General features: G+C 40.0%; 1 protein-coding gene across 3 annotated transcripts in view; it reads right to left on the bottom strand.

The window, feature by feature from the left end:
- Positions 1 to 23081, bottom strand: part of STAG1 (STAG1 cohesin complex component) — a gene marked incomplete at its 3' end in the record, with an annotated part of 343778 nt that overhangs the window by 103431 nt on the left and 217266 nt on the right. For all 3 annotated transcript variants that reach the window (XM_080674892.1, XM_080674893.1, XM_080674891.1), the window contains exon 10: positions 11141 to 11264. In XM_080674892.1, coding sequence (XP_080531018.1) covers positions 11141 to 11264 — 124 coding nt within the window. The remainder of the gene's footprint in view (positions 1 to 11140; positions 11265 to 23081) is intronic.

Below are 23081 nucleotides of genomic sequence, written 5' to 3'. Positions count from 1 at the left end.
GCTTGTAGCTTTCCTCATGATCTACAGCAACTTCCCCTTGTGGCCACCAGGCTAACATCAAATCTCAGCATGGCCCAAGTGGAAAGTAATATGTCTACGAAGGGAGGAGAAGGATTATCTATAATAATAAAAGCATAATACGCAAATCGACTTAATGGCTGAACAGTGGAAAGACCATCAGACAACCTTCTGGATGAAGCCAGGGCTGTGAGGGCTGAGACAGCTGGGGCTGCAAAGGCCTACCCTTGAATGAATTTTGTGCATCGGGCCTCTAGTATGCTATAAGTGCTAAAGGAATGGGCCAATTTGAACAAGAAAGAACTAGAAAAACATGGTAGAGAGTAGTTGCTGAGGGTACTGGACCTGGGAGTAGGAATAAAAAACAGGAAAGCTTTTGGATCTGGGACAATCTCCCTTGACTCAGGATTTAAGGCCCTGTTAAGGGTCCCTGGAAATGGCCCAACATATTGCTGGATAGCTCTTGGAAAACAATGGTGCATATTAAATAAAACAGATGCTAGAATTGTGTGCCAGACTGTGAAAAAAGGAATTCAAAGACACAGGGAAGGAAGCATGCCAGAAAGGACCTATTATATAAGCTCAGAAGACATACCAGTTGAGTATGTTTCTCAGGAGGGCCTAGAGAATACTTTGTTTACCAAGGCAAAAAGGACAAGACTTGTGATAGAGGCACAGACATTACTGAGAAGCTCCACAGTGGTTATGTTTTATAGGCTAGGGCTGACAATAGGAGATTTTTCAAACAGAATTTAGCTTCCAAGAGCCAAGAGATGATAAGATCACAGAACAGCAGAGAACTATTAGATGCAAGGGGGGCATAATTCAGGGATGGGAAAAAGTAGGTTTATAGTTACAATACAAATAAATAATACAGCCAAAATATGGCATATTGTTCAACAAAAGTATGCTGGGGAAGAGGACATTATTCTGTTAATTCAAGACTTAATGCAAGCAGTGGTGCTGATAACCACTCTATCAAAATTTAACAGTCTGTCTTCCCACTCAGGAAGGCCTCCAGAGCTTGGAGGTTGACAGATTACCACAGATTAAACATGAAAGTTCCAGCTCTGGTTCCAGCAGTCCTTGATATTATCACTGTCACTGAAACAGTGGCAACCCAAATGGAAACTAGTACAGTTACTGATCTGGCTAATCCCTTTTACTTGATCCCATTGGAGGCTAAAGATCAGGACCAATTTGCATTCACACAGACTGGCCTGCAACATATTTTTATTACTAGAGGCCCAGTGCACAAATTCATGGTGGGATCTGGCTGGCCCACCCCGATGGGGCCCATAGGGCCGAACCGGTGGGGGGAAGGGGCCGCGGGTAATTGGTTAGCTTGCCCCATCCCTGATCAGGGTATTGGGGGCTGGCCAGGGGGAGGGGCCACGGGTGGTTGGCCAGCTGGCCCTACCCAATCTGGGTATTGGGGGCCAACCAGGGCCCAGATCAGGTTGGTTGGCTGCCACAGTGCGCGTCATAGCCACCGGTCATTCTGGTTGTTCCACCATTCTGGTCACTGGACTTTTATATATATAGATAGTTCTGCAGGGATACCTAATTTCCTCTGCAATATACCACCAGTGGGTGGGGCTTGATCTTCAACAAGCCCAAGGCCCCACAGAAATTTTAGTCACTCATTACATTAATAACATCCTGATAGCAAGGCCAACCAAAAAACATGGCTACAGTGTTGTACTTAATCACTGAAGGAATGATTAGCACCAATTTGAATATAAATCCAGATAAAGTCCAGGGCCTGGCAGAGCAGGTACAATTCCTAGAAGCCATTTGGCAGGGAGCCAAAAAAATATTTCAGAGATGATCAAACAAAAACTGTAGACCACGGGAGCTCCCACCAATAAAGAGGAGGCCCTACAGCTAGTGGGCCTCTTTCTGTAATTAAAACAGCGTGTATCTCACCTGGGTGCTCTCTTGGCCTCTTTAATCAAGGTGACCTGAAAAGCAGTCAGTTTTAAATGAGGGTCTTTGCAGCAGCAGGCCTTGGAAGCTGTTTAACAAACTGTGGTCCAAGCACAGCCATTGGGACCTTTAAGCCTGTTCCTCTGATGGAACTGGGGGTTTCCATAACGCCTCCCCCCCCGCCCCCCGCCCTCCAAACACTTATTAGAATCTGTGGCAGCAGGAAACTGCCACTGGGGTACACTGGCTTCTTGGATTCTGAACCCACAAACTTCTATAAGCTGCTACCCAGTACATTTCTTTTGAATGACATTTCCTTGCTTGCTATTGGGCACTGGTGGAGATGGAGCACTTTATGGATGGAGTGCCACATATGATACTACAATCTGTACTGCCCATTCTCACGTGGGTGATTAGGAAGCCTACCAATAAAACTGGACTCAACAGGACTTGATCATAAAAGGGAAACAAAACATCTAAGATTGGGCCAGCCAAAATCTCAAGGGATCAGCTGGTTCCATAAGGAAAAAGCCACTAATTAGAAAGGCCCAAAGAATCCATAGGAAATGCTGTCACTTTCCCTGAGGCTACCTGGCACCCAGGAGTCAAAGACATATCTTCTGAAAATATGGCATGGTTTACTGACAGCTCTGTGCAACTAAAGGCAGATAGGGTCTAATAAATGGCAGTCGTCATCGGGCCATCTTTTGACTGTGACCAGATGTGGACATTTCAACTAATGGGCCAAGCTCCAAAATGTGGTGATGGTGGTGCAGGCCACCCCTACCAACATGCCTTGATACATTTTCACCAACTCATGGCTGTTGCCAATGGCCCTGGTGAGGAGAATGGCAGCTAAAAGATTAAACAATTAAGGTATCCTCCACATGGTGGAAAAAAATTATGGTAGCACCTTACTGCCTAGGCAGAAAAAATATGTCATTCATGTAGATACTCATGGAAAATGCCTTAAAAACAACAACACATGCATGGAACTCTTGTAATTGTTGTCAATGTACTCAAGTCATCCAGAGAGGAGAATCAGGACACATTTAACCAAAGGTCTGGCAGATTTACACTAAACTTCTTACCCCCCAGCCCTGGGCACAGATGATGCCTCACTAAGCATTAACAGTTACTCAAGCTATAATATTCCTATTCTGGTCATATTTTTGGGAGACCCCATGGACTTCACTCTGACTAAGGAACATCCTTCACTCTCCAAACAAGACAACAATGAGCACACTCTCATGGAATGTGAACTTTCCAGGCACCCTATCAACCGCATGTCAATGGAGCCACTGTACAAATTAACAGCAACTAAACAAAAACGAAACAATTAAAGAAATGAACCAAGACATCCTGCTAACAGATCTGTGTGCCCCCATCGAACTAGGCCTATATGGCTACTACTAAAGACTGCCATGGAAAACATGGTATTGCGGCACATGCTAGAAAATATTGAGCTTGGATGGGATGGGAGTGGAGTTGGCAGCTGTGTGTTTAGGCTGTGCCCCATGAAATCCCAATCTAAGTATACAAATCATTCTTTTTCATTTTTCCTCTTGGAGTGTCCATCTCAAGTAGCTTGCAGTTCCAGCTGCTATAGCACCCCAGACAGTGCTCCTTGACTCTAATCAAAATATGATATTCCCTTTGGACACTTCTGTTTTATCGGATACTTAACTGGTGGATAAAATGAAGGAACACTGGTGTGCTAGGGTCCTTCTAGTGGTGCTAGGATCATTTGGCTCTTCTCATCAGATGGATGCCACTTGGACATGTATAGTTTATAAAAGATGTGACCTCCCTATACAGACTGGGTTAAGCAACAAGAGCAGTGGGGGCCCACAGAGGTAGCATTAGGATTGGGACAAACAGTCTGGGTTGCAATGTCCCAGCTCCACAAGTAGCAGATGAGATATCCTGGCCTCAGGAGGTTCATGGAATGAGAGGGGTGTGGGAACATTCATCTTTCCTCTTTTCATTCCTGTAGACGTTTCTATTGTGATAAAACACCCTGACAAAAATCAGGATAGCTATATTGAGAGGAGACAAAATAATGCTACTCAGACCTCCCTCAAATTGTCAGGTGACCCTTTTGATACAGGTCCAGATGCAGTCATTCTCTGAAGTCCCCTGCTTTAATATTACCTATAATGTGTCAGAAACGACCAGAATGATTATTACTGATCTATATATAGTGGCATTTCGAACCTGGAAGCTCTGGTTGTAACTTTTCTCTCTCTGCAACCATGTGGCAAAAGCAAGCTGAGATTGTATATGACTGGTCTAGTCAGCACTATGAGAACAAGTCCCTGAAAGGTGTCACCTGCACCCCTTTGGGTTATATATTTTCTCTATGGACCCCCAAAATGGGCAACAAAATGTCAGCCTCCAGGGGAAGGATTTTGTTGCTCGAAGAGGTATAGGGCTCACAGTCCAAGTGAGCAACTTCACAGATGCTAGAAAGAACTCATTTTGCTGAGCTACCACAGAGTAGCTCACAATACCCTCCTGGGGAGAAAAACTAACCACTGGTTTCATTCTGTTGTCCAAATTCTAATACCAGGTATAGGTATAGAGGGACTAGAAAAAATAGTGTACAACCTGTCCTTAACCATGGCAGAACAGCTAACACTATTGCCCAGCCATTCAAGACAAACAAGACTCACTAAAATCCACCAGTCAAGGTAGTGATGGGTAATCAAATAAATCTGCTGGCAGAACAAGGTGATGTGTTATTGCCAGAATTTCTTGCTGCATATACTAGAACATTAACAATTCGAGGAACTTAAAAAACTGAGCTGGTAAATATCTATGCTTAGGTGGGATGGTTATCAGCTATACAGTTTCAGCACCTCCCTCTCACTTTTTGACCTTTAGTTGTCTTAATCCAGGCATTTGGGGTGCTTGGCAAACACCATCTTCCAGGGAAGCCTGTTCTTCCTCCTAGATCTGGTTCTCCTAATTACCCTTGTATAGTGCTGCCTCCAAATGACAGAAAGGCTCTATGAGCAATCCATGTACATATAGGTTGTCCAGGGCCCAGGAAGACACAACTCCACCTCTAAGTTTGAGGTGGGTGATGGTCCCACAGGATTTGATTATTTTATCTGCCATTCAGTAGCTGAGCAGGAGCAGGGAGTGGAATGTTGACAGTCTCCTGCATGAAGTCTTTTGACCCCCGCCTCACCCACTCCCTGACTGCATAAGAATAGGCCTTGGGCCTGGAGCACTCTCTTATCAAGAGATAGAGTCCTCACAGCCTGTACTGGGTTTATCACCTTGTGTGGTAATACCTTTCCTGTTTCAGATTCAATATTTGTTCTTTTGTTCTGCTTAAGCCTGTGTGCCATATGGCATCTGGCCAACACTACTAATAAATCTGTCCCCTGAGGGAAGACTGCCCTGAGTTGACTCCTGGGAGGGACAGTTGGCCATGGTGGACTGACACACACTACTGAAGCTGATCTTGCTTTGCCCCTTCTCTATGTGAGTAAAGCACTGTTCCATCCACTGCTTCACTGTGTTGTGTTTTCCTTGGCAGCCCCAATGTCAAGATGCAAAAGTGTTGGAACTTCTACTTCTGGTGAAAGGCAACAGATGTCATTTACTTGACATATACAGAGCTGGAAAGGTTTTGGTGAACTTAAGAGAAACAGAATCTGAAATGATTCAAAACAAATAAGAGGACTAACTGAAAATAGATGCCACCCAGCACTAAAAGATTTTGATATGAGAAATCAAGCCTATGCAAGAAGGCAGCAGAAAAATTTTACACAAGTTAAAAATAAAAACAGTACAGACAAAATGGAAAGGATAGAGAAAGGCAACCTAGTGTCATGAGCATAAATACAAAAAAGATTAAGATATTTAGTCCAGAACACAGAGATTACTTTAGCTGTATATAAATAAGATTTATTCCATGTCAGATGAAATAGTCACAGAACTAAACAACTGGGTAGAAATTTAGATGTAAATTTTAGTCAACAGAAAGATAATCTCTCGGCCGAAACCGGTTTGGCTCAGTGGATAGAGCGTCGGCCTGCGGACTGAAGGGTCCCGGGTTCGATTCCGGTCAGGGGCACGTACCTTGGTTGCGGGCACATCCCCAGTAGGAGGTGTGCAGGAGGCAGCTGATCGATGTTTCTCTCTCATCGATGTTTCTAACTCTCTATCCCTCTCCCTTCCTCTCTGTAAAATATCAATAAAATATATTTTAAAAAAAAAAGATAATCTCTAATAACTCATTTACTTGTTAGTGTCTTTCCATTGACTAAAACATATACTATAAAACTTATATTAACTGGCAATATTTAAAAGAAGTCTGTCTTATTTAGAGGGTAGGCTGGGTTATAACCTCAAAAATTATAAAATCAAGACAGAAAAGATATCAAACTATTACATTGTACACTTAAAACTAATACAATATTATATGTCAATTTTATCTCAATAAAATTGGAAAAAATGCAACTGATATTTAAAATGTAATCTTAAAAAAAAGACAGTCCCTTCTGGGTAGCTCAGATTGTTACGAACGTCATCCCCATATGCCAATGTTGCAGATTCAACCCCCAGTCAGGGCACATATAATAAAGAACTAATGAATGCATAAATAAATGGAACAATAAATTGATGTTTCTCTCTCTCCCCCCTTCCGCCTTATCTTTCTAAAATAAAAAATAAATAAAAAATTAAACCTTGGCCAGTGTGGCTCAGTTGGTTGAGCGTCATCCCATGGGCTGAGAGGCCTCCAGTTAGATTCCAGGTCAGCACACATGGTGGTCAAGGCACATGCTGGGGTTTCTGGCTGGATCCCCAGTAGGGGGCATGCAGGAGGCAGCCAATGGAAATTCCTCTCTCTCCCTTCATCTCTAAAAAAAACTCACAAAAACATATTTTTTAAAAAAGGACAAGTTTTATTAGCTCATTTGAAAAGGCACAGGATGAGTCTGAATGCAGAAGCCATATTGCACAGAATGAGCAGTTTCAACCATACTAAAAGTAGAGAAGCAAATGACTATACTCGTCACAGGAAAAAAAAAAAAAAAAAAAAGGACAAGGAGATTAAAGTGGGAATGCTAAAAAGGGAAGTTTAGAAGGCATTATTTAATTCTAACACCAAGTCTAAATAATGTAATTGAAAATTGTAGAAGATTATAAAGTCATTCTACTAAAAACAGTACTCCTTACGTGATTTTATCAACACCATACAAGAGAAACCCACCTTTTCCTTTATCTGGACAGAGGATTTCTACAAACAAATGCAGTTTACTGATTTTAAATGATAGTTTTTTGTCTTTTGATAAATCATATCAAATCAGTATTATTCCCAGAATTTGTGGTCACACATAAATTGTTAAAACTGGTGATTGTTATTTAAATTCAGTACGATACTCTATAAAGGAGGTGGGGGAGAAGGAAAACTGGTATGACAGTGGTGGGGAATAAAATCCAGAACTTTAGACAAAGAAAACACAGAATCAATTTTGGAATTTATTAGTGAAGAGAAAGGCAATTGCTAGGGAAGATAAATATTCAGGAAAAAAATCACTACGTGCTTACAAAATTTTCCTTCAAATGAGGTAGGGGAGAAGGGCCCCTTTTAATCATCCATTAAAAATTAGCAATTCTGAAGCTGAGAAATCAATTTGTGAGGATCTTCATACACGGAACTCTCTCTTACAGCAAAAACGGCCTGCAAAACTTCCTTGGGACCTTATATTATTATAATTTATATAATTTTGTGGTTTTCAAAATATCTTTGATAATACTTACCACATGCAATTTAAAAAATAAATCACTGGGGAGAACCAAGGTGGTGGTGTAGGTAAATGCCGGTACTCGCTGCCTCCCACAACCACATAAAAATTACAAGTAAAATACAGAACAACCATCATTTAGAACCGCCTGAAATCTGGTTGACTGGAAGTCCTACAACTACAGAAGTAAGGAAGAAAACACACTGAGATTGGTAGGAGGGGTGTAATGTTTTGAACTGGGTATTTTTTTAATTGGGCGGTCCCAGCCTCACACCAGGCCAGGGTTCCAGAGCAGGAAAGAGAAATCCCCGTAAATTGGGGCTGTAAAAACCAGTGGGGATTGTGGCTGAGCGAAATGGAAGCTGCTTGAAGTGCCTTGCTGACTCTGGGAAAGATAGCTGTCATGTGATGAGTTGCCTTATGCAGAGACCTGCTTGGCAAGGAAAGGAAGTTTGCCAACAGCTAGCAAGGACCTGAGGCAGAATCTGACCCTTTCAAGCTTGGAAATGACTACAAACCCTGGCCAACACCTTGACTGTAGACTTGTCACAAACCCCGAGGCAGGGTCACACAGCTAAGCTGTGTCCACATTCCTAATCAACAATGTCAGAAAATAAATGTTTGTTGTTGTTGTTTAAATCCTCTACAAGTTGATAATAGTAAGATAGAAAAAGGCTTATTATATTACCAAATTTGCCTTAAAAATCTAAGAATATAATTGCATTAAAAATAAAATGTCTTCCAATAGCTGTGATAACTTTTAACAATTCAAATAATGTATAATAATAAAAGCATAATATGCAAATTGACCGAACAACCAAACAGCAGAACGACTGTCCAGATGACCATGCTATGACACGCACTGGTGCCAGGCCAGCCAAGACAGGTGCGATACGTTTGGTTGGGGGGCCCCGCCATCACCTTACGATTGATGGGGGGGAGGGGGCTCTACGATCGATCATCCCAAAGAGGGAGGCCCAGGCTACCGGGAAATCAACCGGGGGTGGGGTGTGTGTGTGGGGGGGGAAGGGTGCTCCACGATTGCCCCAAAGAGGGAGGCCCAGGCCACCCTCTGCACGGTGATCGATCACGGAGCTCTGGCCGGGTGGAAGGGGCCTCCCTCTGTGGGGCGATTGATCTGGGCCTGCAATCAATCACCCCACAGAGGGAGGCGCAGGCCAGCCACGCGATCACACCCCACACCTGTCACCTGCAGAGGGAGGCGACAGGTGGCGGGGGAGGGGGGCAACGCTGCACAGATGGCAAGCAGTGGCAACGGCGGGGCAAGGCCAGCTGCCGGCAGCCCAGGGAAGGAAAGCCCTGATAGGCCCTGATTGCTGGCCAGGCCTAGGGACCCTAGCCAAGGGGTCCCGGATTGTGAGAGGGCTTAGGCTGGGCTGAGGGACACCACACTGCCACTATTGTGCACAAATTTCGTATACTGGGCCTCTAGTGGAATATAACTTAGTAGGCAGTTAGACACACATGAGCAGATAGGCCAGGTACAGAAGGTCACCAGGGTGGAAGCCCTAAGTGCCTAGCAGCAAAACTGGGAAAACAAGGACCTCACCCCCAGGATAACCTTTCTTCATCTAGAATATTGCTGGTGATGCAGTTTAGACCACATGACCTTTCATATTGTTAGTCATGTGGTTGGGACACTCCCCTGACCTTTCCCCCCCTGGCATGTGGCTATTCACACAGTAGACCACCCTGGAGGAGAAATAAGGGCCAGAGTGGCCTCACATGAATCCCATTTAAACCCTTGCACACCCACTCCCTTAAGCATTAACCCACCCCGCTAGGGATAACATTTAAGCCGCAGTTGTGTTTCAGCTCCAGGCCCCAAAAAGCAGCAAAACCAGACAAGTGACACCATGGCTGACATCAGGACCAGATGCATGGACTAATAACCCCTTGCCCTGGCACTGACCAATCAGTAGAGACCACCACCCTGAAAGGAAACACCTGGAAAGCTGATGAATATTCTATTGGGATCCTTCCCTAAGACCTCCAGATAAATAACCTCAAGACAGAGGATCAAGTAAGGCTCTCCCTCCAGGGAGAACACCCCAGCCTCCCCAATTCCCTCCCCCACAGGTGTTTTACCTTTATCTTTCTCTCCAAGCTGCAAGGGCCCTTCTTTTGTCTCTGTAACTTGTTTCCTGAGCCCATTTCTTTATACCGCTCACTTCTTGTACCTCTGTGACTTTCTAAATAAACTTTCTCTTGCCCTGGCTGATGTGGCTTAGTTGGTTGGAACATTGACCTTATTCACCTAAAAGGTTGCGGATTGGACTCCCTGTCAGGGCATATACCTAGGTTGTGGAGGCACACACGGGAGGCAAGCAATTGACTTTTCTCTCTTACATCGATGTCTGTCTGTCTGTCTCTCTCCCTCCCTTCCCCTCTCTCTAAAATCAGTAAAACACATCTGCTCAGGTAATGATTAAAAAATATATACGAATAAACTTTCTCTTATAGTTTGAGTCTTGGCTGGAACTCTTTCTTAGCCAGAACTCAAGTACTGAGGTTGCTGAACCGAGGTCCGGTCTGACTCCATCAGTCTAACACCTGGTGCCATTATCACTGCCAGCATAACAATTTAAAGTAAATGGCAACATTTCTATATTTGTGAAAATCTGGTAATTCGAGTTATAGAAAATCCAGTAATTCGTTATAAAAATTCTAGTAATTTATCAACCCTACTTGATTATTTTGAAGATTACTTATCCAGGCCTCAATAATGTGGGGTTCCTTCTAAAGTCAGAGCCTTTTCTAATAGAAATACATTTTCAGATCAAATATCCTAGAATTCAAAAAAATCTATTCAACTCTTAGAAAACACTCTACTGTGACATGAGCCTAAAAAAATTAAAACCAGGAAGCTTATTTAGTTCTTACATTTTAAGGAAAACAAGGAATTTCTTTTGATTCCAAATTAGAAAAAGATTATAATTAGCTTCTTGGGATAATATATTCTCTTAAAATTTTATATGTAACAGATTGATAAACTAAAAACATACATATATTTATTGATTTCAGAGAGGAAGGGGTGAGAGAGAGATAGAAACAACGATGAGAGAGAAACACTGATCGGCTGCCTCCTGCAAGCCCCACACCGGGGATTGAGCATGCAACCCCCTGCAACCTGGGCATGTGCCCTGAACTGGAATTGAACCATGACCTCCTGGCTCATAGGTTGATGGTCAACAACTGAGCCACACCAGCCGGGCTCAATTTTGGTTTTAGAGAGCATTACAACTAAGTAAGGGTTTTCATTCATGGGCTGATATCTCAAATTTTATCATAGCCATAAAGTGAATAGTTATTTTGCTGTATCATCTTAGATTTCCACACTATTATAAATATTGTCTAGTAATAAGACAAGCATTTCTTCTATCAAAGCCTGGAACAGAGTAACTTACCCTGTCATGAAGAGTCCAACCAACATATTTTAGGTAACTGTCATTTAGGAAGGCATCACTATACATTTTCATCCATACTCCAATTTCTTCAATACAAATGGCTCTAATCTCAGCAATAGCATCACTAGAGAAGGAAGGAAAAAAGAAACAAAAACCTGAATAATATGAAAAGCCAGGACATACTCCATATGCATTTTCAGCAAGCAATAAATATTAACATTATTCATAATATTGTATTTAACATCTGCAGGCCTCCAACTTGAGTATCTTTAATATGGCTCCTGTAGAATAAAAACTACCAATACCAAATTAAAAAATAATGCTTCTGGAAATCATCTTATTTCAGTTCATATATCCATTGAACTAGGCACTTGGGAGTTTTCTGAAAGCCTCACAACTATTATGAAGTCAACAAACATGTTAAAATCTTCTGAGGAAATCAGAGTACCAACATCCAAATACAGAATAATGTAGAACTAAAAAATTGTTGCTCTAAATAGCTGTGAATCTTTCTAAACTGGCACACATGTAATAAAATAAATGAAAGTGATTTTTATGACAAAGACACAAACTAATATATCTATGAGGCAAAACTGCAGAAGCAAATATTATTTGAAAACGTATGCTATTTTGCAAAACCCAAAACCTTAATGTAATTGCACAGGACAGAATTTACATTTAGTCACAATGGAAACAACCTTGGTGACTACACTTTGAAGTGGTGGTGGAACCAACCCCAAAAGTCAGGTTTCTAGGCTCCATGCCCAGATGGCTTCACCTCACTGTAAGCATCCAATATAATATCCTGAAATCTTCCTCCTCTCAAATCTGTGAATCATGAGCAAATACAATGTTCATATATTTACCTAATCTTTCAACAGGTTATTAGCTCTGGCTAAAAAAAAAAAAAAGTATACTAAACAAAATAAAGTGAATCCCAACTTTCTTTTGTAGATTGATCGTCAAAGTTTCTGATTTATCATGTAACTTAAAAATTTAAGATAATTTTAAATTATCCAATTAATATAAAATCAATCATCTATTAATTATTTAATTTGGCAATAATTTAGCTGAAATTTTAATATTAACTAAGGAGTTTTTCTTAGTTGCTGTTTTTGTGACAAAATGGGTGTTGGCATTCTAATATTTCATTCTTTGCTCTAATTAATCTGTTACTTCTAAGTCCCTGTCATTCCTTAAAAATAAAAATGTCAGACACTTTCTTTCAAAGCTACACTACTAATCACAATCTTTAGTTTTCCTGTATTATTTTTTGTTGTTAATACCTTTTCTTCATGGAGAGATTCTATAGCATAGAGGCTAATGGTACAGGCTCTGGAGCATGACATCCTGAGTTCAAATCCTGGCTCTGCTATTTACTAGCTGTGTGGCTTAGGTAAGTTACATCCTCTTTCTTAGATTTCATCATCTGTAAAATAGGGATAATAACTGTACTTGGAGCTCACAAAGTTATTGTGAGAATTAAATCACTAATAAAAGTAACACTTAAAAACTGTGCCTGGCACCTACTAAACCTTCCATAACTGTTTACTATTATAATTTTTTAAGTGCCATCAACATAGTCATTTATAGACAACTAAAGGCTTGGTGCACAGCATGGGTGGGGTCCGGTGTGCCCACCCTGATTGGGGTGGGCAGGGGCGATCGGGGGCGGTGCCAGCTGGGGGAGGGGCCATGGGCAGTTGGTGGGCTGGCCACGCCCCCTGGTCGAACTCCTGGTCGAGGGGACAATTTGCATATTAGCCTTTTATTATATAGACAATAGTGTATTAAAAGTAGCTTTACTACAATTGCAAAATGATGTTCCTAAACCATTATAATACTGAACATAAATGGCTCAAGGACATTTCTTATTTTCAAAATATGAAAAATTTCAGATATAAAAGTTATAGAGACAATAAAACTATTTCAACTGTAGTATTTTAGTTCTTAACTTAGCTCAGTGCTTACTATATTACCTCTTACTGATGCAATTCCCTTCCCAAGAATAAATGACTATTCTTGATTCAATGACTATCATTCCCATTAGTATCTTCATGCTTTAACTTTTTATGTACTGTTCTATGTATTTGAAACTTTACATAATTAATATCCTATAGATACCCTCTCCAATTTGCTTTTTCAAAAATTGGACAGGTTTTTTCTAATCCTCACCTGAGGATTTATTTTAGAGGAAGCGCGCGAGAGAGAAACATCGATTGGTTGTCTCCCAACCAGGGATCGAATCCACAACCTAGGTATGTGCCCTGACTGAGAATTGAACCTGCAACCTTTTGGTGTATGGGACAATGCTCCAAACAACAAAGACACTCAATCAGGGCCAAACTATGTTTTGACATACATACTGATTCACATAGCTCCAGTTCCAATATATTAATTTTAACTGACGTTTAGTGACCCTTTCTACAAATATTTTACAAATTATTTATACATTCTCTCATGGACACACATCTAAGTTGTTTCTAAGTTTTTGCTTTATTAACAATGAATGCCATGAACATTCTTAGATAGTAGTATCCTGTGCACATGTATGAGTTTCCCTAGAGTAGTGTTTCTCAAGTAGTGCATCACTACTTATGGGCACATTATGAAATAAACTGAGTGGTAACAAAAATATAAAAGTATTTAGGATAGAAAATATTAAAACAATTCACATGTGGCAAGGCACTAAGTTTTTTTTCATGGAAGACTGTGTATATGATGTAGAACATGGTCAAATAAGTCTGTAAGGCACTGTTTTTATAGTACCTGAGAGTGAAATTACTAGGTGAGAAAGAGTACACATTTTCAGTTTTTATTAGTATTAACCCAATTTCTTCATAAATCAATGCTTCACACATCCTTGTCTATCACTTGGTATCGTTCTACTATTTAATATAAATTTCCATTTTTGTAAAGTGCAAATTGATGTACTTTGTCTTCTACTGGCTGTCCAAATAAAAACAACAACAACAAAATAACAGCAGCAAAAATAAAACAGCCCCTCCTCCGAAAAACAAAATACAACCTCTAACCACCCAAATCACAACATTTTATTAGCTTTCTCAGTCCTATTCAGTAGTCATCACCCAGAGATCCACTGGACTTATTCTCTGCTGTACTCTATTACCTTTAAAAAATTAATTCTAAAACAAACAATAAAAAACCGAGACACAAAAAACTAGGCTACCCTTTTTATCACACAATTTCAGAAGCTCAGACTGAGAACAAGATAAATAGGTATGGCACACTAATTAAAACTATAATGACGACTAAGCATGGTAGCTTCACATATACACAGCTCATTCATTACCATTGGCATTACCATTACCAATGATATTGAGATTATGGGTGGCTAATTCCTAAGGCTAGAGAATATAAAGGTTTAGCTTTATTTCAGTAGGAAAATTTTTTAAAAAATAAATCTTTACTCAGATTATTACAATTGTTTCTCCGTTTTCCCCCCATAGCTCCCCTCCACCTGGTTCCCACCCCATCTTCTGCCCTTACCTCCCCCCACTGTCCTCATCCATAGGTGTATGATTTTTGTCCAGTGTCTTCCTGAATCCCCCCATACCTCTTTCCCCCTGAGAATTATCAGTCCACTCCCTTTCTATGCCCCTGATTCTATTATATTCACCAGATTATTCTGTTCCTCAGGTTTTTAATTCACTTGATTTTTAGGTTCACTTGTTGGTAGATATGTATTTGTTGTTCATAATTTTTATCTTTACTTTTTTCTTCTTCCTCTTCTTTAAGAATACCTTTCAGCATTTCATATAATACTGGTTTGGTGGTGATGAACTCCTTTAGCTTTTTCTTATCTGTGAAGCTCTTTATCTGCCCTTCAATTCTGAATGATAGCTTTGCTGGGTAGAGTAATCTTGGTTGTAGGTTCTTGCTATTCATCACATTGAAAATTTCTTGCCACTCCCGTCTGGCCTGCATAGTTTCTGTTGAGAAGTCAGCTGACAGTCGTATGGGTGCTCCCTTGTAGGTAATTAACTGTTTTTCTCTTGCTGCTTTTAATATTCTCTCTTTGTCTTTTGCTCTTGGCATTTTAATTATGATGTGTCTTGGTGTGGTCCTCTTTGGATTCCTTTTGTTTGGGATTCTGTGCGCTTCCTGGACTTGTAAGTCTATTTCTTTCACCAGGTGGGGGAAGTTTTCAGTCATTATTTCTTCCAATAGGTTTTCAGTATCTTGTTCTCTCTCTTCATCTGGCACCCCCATAATTCTGATGTTGGTACGCTTGAAGTTGTCCCAGAGGCTTCTTACACTATCTTCAACTTTTTGGATTTTTTTTTTTTTTTTTTGCTTTTTCAGTTGAGTGTTTTTTGCTTCTTTGTATTTCAATTCTTTGACTTGATTCTTGTGTTCCTCTAGTCTGTTGTTGGGTCTCTGTATAATATTTTTTATTTCAGTCAGTGTATGTTTAATTTCTAGTTGGTCCTTTTTCATATATTCGAGGGTCTCGTTATATTTATCGGCCTTTTCTAGGATATTCTTGAAAAGCCTCATAACCGTGGTTTTGAATTCTATATCCAGTCATTTGTTTTCCTCCATTTCTTTCGTTTGTGATTTGATTCTTTGACGCCGCATTTTCACTGCTTCCCTGAGTTGGTAGGATAGATTTGTGTGCTAGGTTTCCTATATGGCCCAGTGGGTCAGCCTCCCCAGTTAACCTGAGGTGGATACTCTTGGTGCACCCCTTTGTGGACTGTGTGTACAGCCTTGTTGTAGTTAAGTCTTGATTGTTGTTGGTATCACTGGGAGGAATTGACCTCCAGTGTAGTTGGCTGTAAGATCAGCTGTGTCTATGCTGGGAGAAGTTCGGTGCTGGAGATAGCCTTATAGGATTAGACTTGCCAAATTGCAATAGCCTCTGTGCTCAGCTTGGATGGGGTGGAGTCTCAGGGCGGAGCAGACAGTCTTGGCTTCCAGTCAGCCTTGCCCTTGCGCGCGCGCGCCTCCAAACCTATGCCTTCCCCGGCTCCCGAGTCTCTGCCCGAGAGTCCAGATTCCCCCCACAAGAGTGTGGGTCCCCAGGGGCTCGCCTGGAACAGGGGTTCAGTGCAGTCAGGAGCTTCTGACTCCCTTCTGCTAGGGAAACCTGTAGCAACCTCCGCAGCCTTTGTGCACACTGGCGCGCGCACTTCAAGACCACTGCCCGCTGGGGCACCCCCGGGTCTCCGAGTGCCTTTATCTCTACCTGACAGTCCAGACTCCCCCTGTATGAGCCTGGGTCCACGGGGTTTCGCCTGGGACTGGGGTTCAGTGCAGTCAGAACTGGGGTTCAGTGCGGTCGGGGGCTTCCTTCCCCCTTCCGCCAGAGAAAGTCAGCCAGGCTCTCAGCCTCCCTTCCCTCTGCGCACACAAAGACCCTTTGCCGTACCTCCAATTCTCTGTGAGCTTTTCTCTTTCCTTCTAGTTGTAGAATTTTCACTCAGCCAGCTTTCCTGTGGTTCTGGATGGTGTCCGTTCTGTCTTTTAGTTGTAGTTTTGAAATTGTTGTGCGAGGCAGCAGTTTAGGTGCTTACCTATGCTGCCATCTTGGTTTCTAGGAAAAACTTTTTCATAATATTTTTTATAACCATCTCTAAGTCTAATTTCTAATACCTTTTTATCTTGCCTACTAGACTTTTAAAGAGCCTTGGAACATGGCTCTTTTCTGTATGCACCACCAACATTTTAACAGTTTTCTTGAACTCTAGGAGGTAACATTCTATTTAAGTAGATGAAGTATAAGTAAAATCTCAGTGTATTTCTAAATATTCCCTGACTTAATTATAGTATAACTTTTGATAGTACAGTTATTTTTCTCATGCAGATAAGTCCTCCAATCCTCAGTCTTCATATAAAATTTATTTTTAAAAACTTAATCTTCATTTCCAGTGGCCTCGCTCCATTTAGAAAGGTATTGTTTAGCTGCAGATATCTGGGAGTTTCCAAAGCAAAGATTAAAGTCTGGGAGCAAAAAAGTAAGACAAGATGGAAGGTTTAAGACAATCATAACAAAGATTAATTTTCATAGCATTCTGGTATTGAAGACTTGAAATTAATAATTAAAAACGAAGTCAGGATACACTTTACTTAAAAATTCAAAGAAATAAAACTAACTAGAAAAGAATAATTCTGGGGCAAAATCCTTCATTGTTCACACTATTTTATAGCATAAAAAAATAATGTTTATTTATATGAAAAAAAGTATCTAATTTACTGATCCTCACAGTTAATATGTCTTTTTTTTAGAAGACATGAACCTTTAATATCTGGACTTAAGCTTTCCTTTTGCATTACTTTCTGGAAGATGGAATTTAAATATTTTCTGCTTACAACAAAAAGAAATTTAACTTTAATGAATTTTAATCAAATGTTTCTTGTAGTACCCCTCACAGGTGTTTTTCTAGTAAGAAAGTGGACTAAATTCAAATGACACAATATAAATTTCAGAGAATAACTCTTGGCTAATAGGGCTGTTTTGACACTTACTATTATCTCTCACAAGGATTCTCATGAGAGCTCTAGAGTGAGAAATAATTACCAGTTTCAAGAAGGTTCACTATCTAAATTGTAGCACACAATGAATTCATGCCTCAACCAATTTTGTCATTAATATTTGGCTACAGAAATACATTTTCCAAATAGAACTATAGAGAACTTATTCTTTTGGAAATAGCCTAGGGGAGAAAGAAACAGCTGAAGGAGTTACTGAAAAGTCATATTGTATCCTTTATTAGACTGTAACAAGAACTTAAGAATAGAAATTATAACTTAAATAGAGATAATTAAAATATATGTTATTTAAAGAGAGTGTTAAATGTTAGTATTGAGCAGTACAAGGAACAAACGAGCATGTAAAATGATGGAGGGGAGTAAAAGTGGTCAAGAAAAGATTCTGAGAGGTAGTAATATTTAAGTGCAGACATAAAAAATGGAAACTCTCCTGTTTGCCAATTAAATCCATATATTTCATTTCATTATTTCAGAATGATCAGAGCTATTTAAAATGCATTAGAAATTTAATACATTTATAAAACAAAATATTTTTCATTTCATTTTTGTTGTATTATCCTATGTATATAAAAGCCTAAGTGACCTTTATGACCAGTGGCTATGACGTGCACTAACCACTAGGGGGCAGATGCTCAATGCAGGAGCTGCCCCCTGGTGGTCAGTGTGCTCCCACAGCTAACCTCCTGCAGTCCCTCCCCCTCCCCTGGCCGGCCAACCACCCATGGTCCCTCTCCCTGTCCCTACCCCCAGTCAGCAGGCCTCGATTGGCCCGGCCACAACTGGGACTGGGCGAGATGGCCCTAATCTCCAGCCAGGCCTAGGGACCCCACCTATGCATGAATTCATGCACTGGGCCTCTAGTTAGTCATAATAGTGACAAAATACGTAGAAAGGCATTGTACCACAGGAGTCTCATACAGAGTAGGTGGCATGGCAAATGCTACCATATATTATTTCTTAATCTTACTAGAAAAATAATTTTAGACATAAGATTAAAAACTGAATGTTAAAGATATATAAACACTCAAATAAAAATATCTTCAATTAATATCCATATTTTAACTATCAATTTGACCCAACAGGTTAGGTGAAACATAAAATGTTAGGCCTGGTTGATGTGGATCAATGCTTGAGCGTTGACCTATGAATCAAGAAATCATGGTTCGATTCCAGTTGGGGCACATGCCTGAGTTGCAGGCTCAATCCCCAGTGTGGGGCGTGCAGGAGGCAGTCGATCAATGATTCTCTCTCATCATTTATGTTTCTATCACTCTCTCCCTCTCCCTTCCTCTCTGAAATCAATAAAAATATATTTAAAAAAAAGATAATATGTTAGGAAATAAAAAGATTAAAATAAAAGAATGACAATTTGCTCAGAATAAATCATATCATGGTCTTATATAAGAAGAGCTCTGAAAACATGATTCTGAAATGTTTCCCTATAGCATAAAAAGGTGAAAAACTCAACTAGAAAATAAGACATTCACTTTTCATCATCTAAAAATTGTTAGAGATCTTTCCTGTTATCTCTTCTTCCATTAAGCTTGTTCTTATGGCCTAATAATTTTTAAATTCTTTTACCATCAATAAAATAAGTCTTTCTTTTTTGGTTGCTTTTATGCCTTTCTCATAAACTTTATTTAAAATTTAAATTCTCACCTGAAAATGTTTTTATTTTTAAAAATTGATTTTAGAGAGAAAGAAAGGAGGAGGCAAGTGGGGAGGGGGGAGGGAGAGAGAGGGCGGGAGGGAGGGGGGAAGAGAGAGAGAGGTAGAGGGGAAGGGAGAGGGAGAGGGAGAGGGAGAGACAGACATGGATTTGACAGAGAATCATTGATGGCTGCCTCCGTACGCGCCCTTACGGGGATTCAAACCCACAATGTTTTTGGTACGGGATGACACTCAAACCAACTGAACCGCCTGCCTGGCCAGGGCCCTCATGATCTTTGATGTTTTGCATTTTGACTATGTATAGATGTAGAATATTTTTTCTTGACTTATCAATACTAAGTCTTTTCAATCTAAAGATTCTATTTTTTAAACTAAATTTGTAAAATTTAAGTTATCACATTAATACTACTTCTTTCCAATACTTCTCTCAGTTTGAAATCCTATATACTAGTAAATCCTATATGAAGCCTCTTCTACCTGCCATGTATCAGAAATGTCATTCCTTATCTTTTATCCCTTATTCTGTGCCTGGGTAAATTCCTCAGTATTATATTCTAATTTACTAATTGTCTCTTTAACAGTCTAACGTTTGTCATGTTCATTAAATATAATCCAATGAATGTTTTTTCAGTTTCAGTATTTTAAATTGTCTTTATATCCACCTGTTCTTATTATATACCATTTATTTGTTGAAGGACTGGTTCATTTGGTTTGTACAATTTCCCGCATTCTGAACTTGGATAATACCAAGAGGATCTAAAACACTCTTCTATTTTCCATATTCCCTATAAACTAGTAGAGTTAGATCTAGCAGTGTATATGTACAGTCATGTTTAATTTTTGTTTGAAGTTGAGGTGGCAGGTGAGACTCAAAGTGTTAACTTAAAGTGCCATCTCTGCACAGTACCTTCTATTTCCAGTGTGTGTATATACAGTAATATTTCGCCTTAATCAATAAAAAGAATGAAGCAATACTTCTGAAAAATCAATGACTGGTACCCATGATCACTTTGGCAGGCAGGTCACACATTCAACTATATCTGCAATCCTACTTTGACCAGCTGATATTTTAATATATCAAAGTAAGTTGTGATATATCCAATACTATTTTATGAAAGGTCTGACTAAACAGAAAACAAATCAATAGAGTAATGATAGCAGGAAATTAAAGAACTGTTGTTTCTATGAGAATTACAGGTTGAAAGCCTTGGCAAGACTTGATAAGGGCGAGTCACTAAAATAAAGGCAATGTTATTTTGGTGTTAAAGACTGAATTAAAATCATTAAAAAAATGATATGAATTCTGTACTCAAGATTGCATCGCTGAGCCAGGATGGACAAGTTTTATGCTCCCACTTAAAAAAGAAACTAAAAACTGCATGAAATATGTAAAATAGTTTTGATATGTTGAATATCACACGGAGTAGAACAGTAATCTGTGATAGAGGGGTAAAAATTAGGTGAGCCTTAAGAGTGCCACAGACTGCTGCCTGCAGAAGAATCTAGGCAGAGCCTGGATATATTCCTGAATTGAGGAAAATAAGCTGGGACTCTAGAGGACAAGGTAGCTAGAGTATACCAGAGGGGAGAAGCATAGAGAGAGGGAGCTATGAAAGACCCTATTTACTCAGCTGAGCAATAAAAAGCACATACATGTGAACAAAACCACCCAAGGCTGGGGAAAGAATGAAAAGAGCAGAGAGATCAATCTCTGGAGAAAACATAGGGTTGGGAATACTTTCTGTACTAATGAGCCAGAGCAGAAAATACTTGTAATTCACAAGGTATAGAGTATAAGTAATGATATTATCTTATTATTGAGGGAAAATTAGCCTGAGACAAAATGTGGCTCTGGCCCACCTAATAACCCTTTAAAAACAAGTCTTGATAGAATCAAACATAATTATGCTCCTCCCAAAAAGTTGATAAATACTTATAATATAAAATTATCTAGCACTCAACAGAGCAAAACAGTGTCTGGCATCCAATTAATATTGCCAATCATACAAAGAAGCAGGAAAATAACCTATAAGGAGAAAAAATCAATACAAACAGAACCAGAAAATGATGCAGATGATAAACTACTAAAACAGGACATTAAAACAGTTGTTATAGCAAGTATTTATGTGTAAGAGGTTAAAGGAGAGCATAGAAGAGATAAAAATACAAAGAAAATGGCACCAAACAAAAACATAATAGAATTGGTTACAGCTAGTTGTTAAGGTGCTGGGAAAGTGAAGTGGTTGGAAAATTATCTGACACACACACACACACACACACACACACACATAACACAAGACAAAAACAGTCATTTTAGTTTTCTGGAAATGAACCAAAAAAAAAAAAAAAAAGCATTTATTCATAGAAAGCTGAAATTTGGGTTAAAACAGTGGAAACCTATGGCAGTTTGGAATGGAATACACCCTTCCAAAATCCTAAAACACAGAGAAGCAGGTATAGTATAGTTACCAGGGTTGGGGATGCCTGTGAAAACCACCATTTAAAAAAAATAAACTTTTTATTATTGATAGTATTATAGATATCTCCCCTTTTCCTCCTTTACCCCCAACCTCCCAGTCTCTACCCCACCCCATGCCTTCACTACTTTATTGCCTGTGTCCATGGGCTATTCCCATAAGTATATAAGTTCTTTGGTTTATCTCTTCTTATCCTCTCAACCCCACATCAAGGTATGTCAGTCTGTTCCATGCCTCCACGCTTCAGGTCTTTTTGTTGGTCACTTCATTCTGCTCATTAGATTCCACAAATGGGATCATGTGGAATTGGCTTATTTAACTTGGTATAATGTTTTCCAGGTCCATCCATGCTGTCCCAAAGGGTAAGAGATCCTTCTTTGTTACAGCTGCATATTATTCCATTGTATAAATGTTCCACAGCTTTTTTATTCACTCATCTACTGATTGGCACTTGGGCTGTTTCCAAATCTTCACTATTGTAAATAACGCTGCTATGAACATAGGGGTACATATATACTTTCTGATGGGAGTTTTGGAGGTTTTAGGATATATTCTCAGAAGTGGGATGGCTGGGTCAAATGGAAGTTCCATTTTTAATATTTTGAGGAAACTCCATGTTTTCCATAGTGGCTGCACCAATCGGCATTTCCACCAGCAGTGAACTAGTGTTCCCTTTTTTCCACATCCTCGCCAGCACTTGTTGTTTGTTGATTTTTTGATGATAGCCATTCTGACAGGTGTGAGGTAGTATCTCATTGTAGTTTTAATTTGCATTTCTCCAATGATTAGTGAACTTGAGCATTTTTTCATATGTCTCTTGGCCATTTGTATGTCCTCTTTGGAGAAATGTCTATTCAGGTCTTTTGCCCATTTTTTATTGGATTGTTTGTTTTCCTTTTAAAACCATCAACTTTAATGCTGAGGGAACTGACCTGATCTGAAGCTATGTGCTAAATAACCACTCCAGGGGAGGTGCCAATAAAAAGAGCAAACTCTATCTATATATATAAAAGCCTTAGTGACTGTTATGACCGGACGGTAGCTATGATGCACACTGACCACCAGGGGGCAGACGCTCAAAGCAGGAGCTGCTCCCTGGTGGTCAGTGTGCTCCCACAGCCAACCTCCCACAGCCGTCCAACCTCCTGCAGTTCCTCCCCCCCGCTGGCCGGCCAACCCCAATTGGTGAAAGATATATCACCAATCGGCCCCCATTGCCGGCCAGGCTGAGGGACCCCACCCATGCATGAATTCGTGCACTGGGCCTCTAGTAAAAA

Source organism: Plecotus auritus, assembly GCF_963455305.1.
Source record: "Plecotus auritus genome assembly, chromosome: 6".
NCBI classification, from domain to species: Eukaryota; Metazoa; Chordata; class Mammalia; order Chiroptera; family Vespertilionidae; genus Plecotus; species Plecotus auritus.
This window is presented reverse-complemented; position numbering and strand designations above follow the sequence as displayed.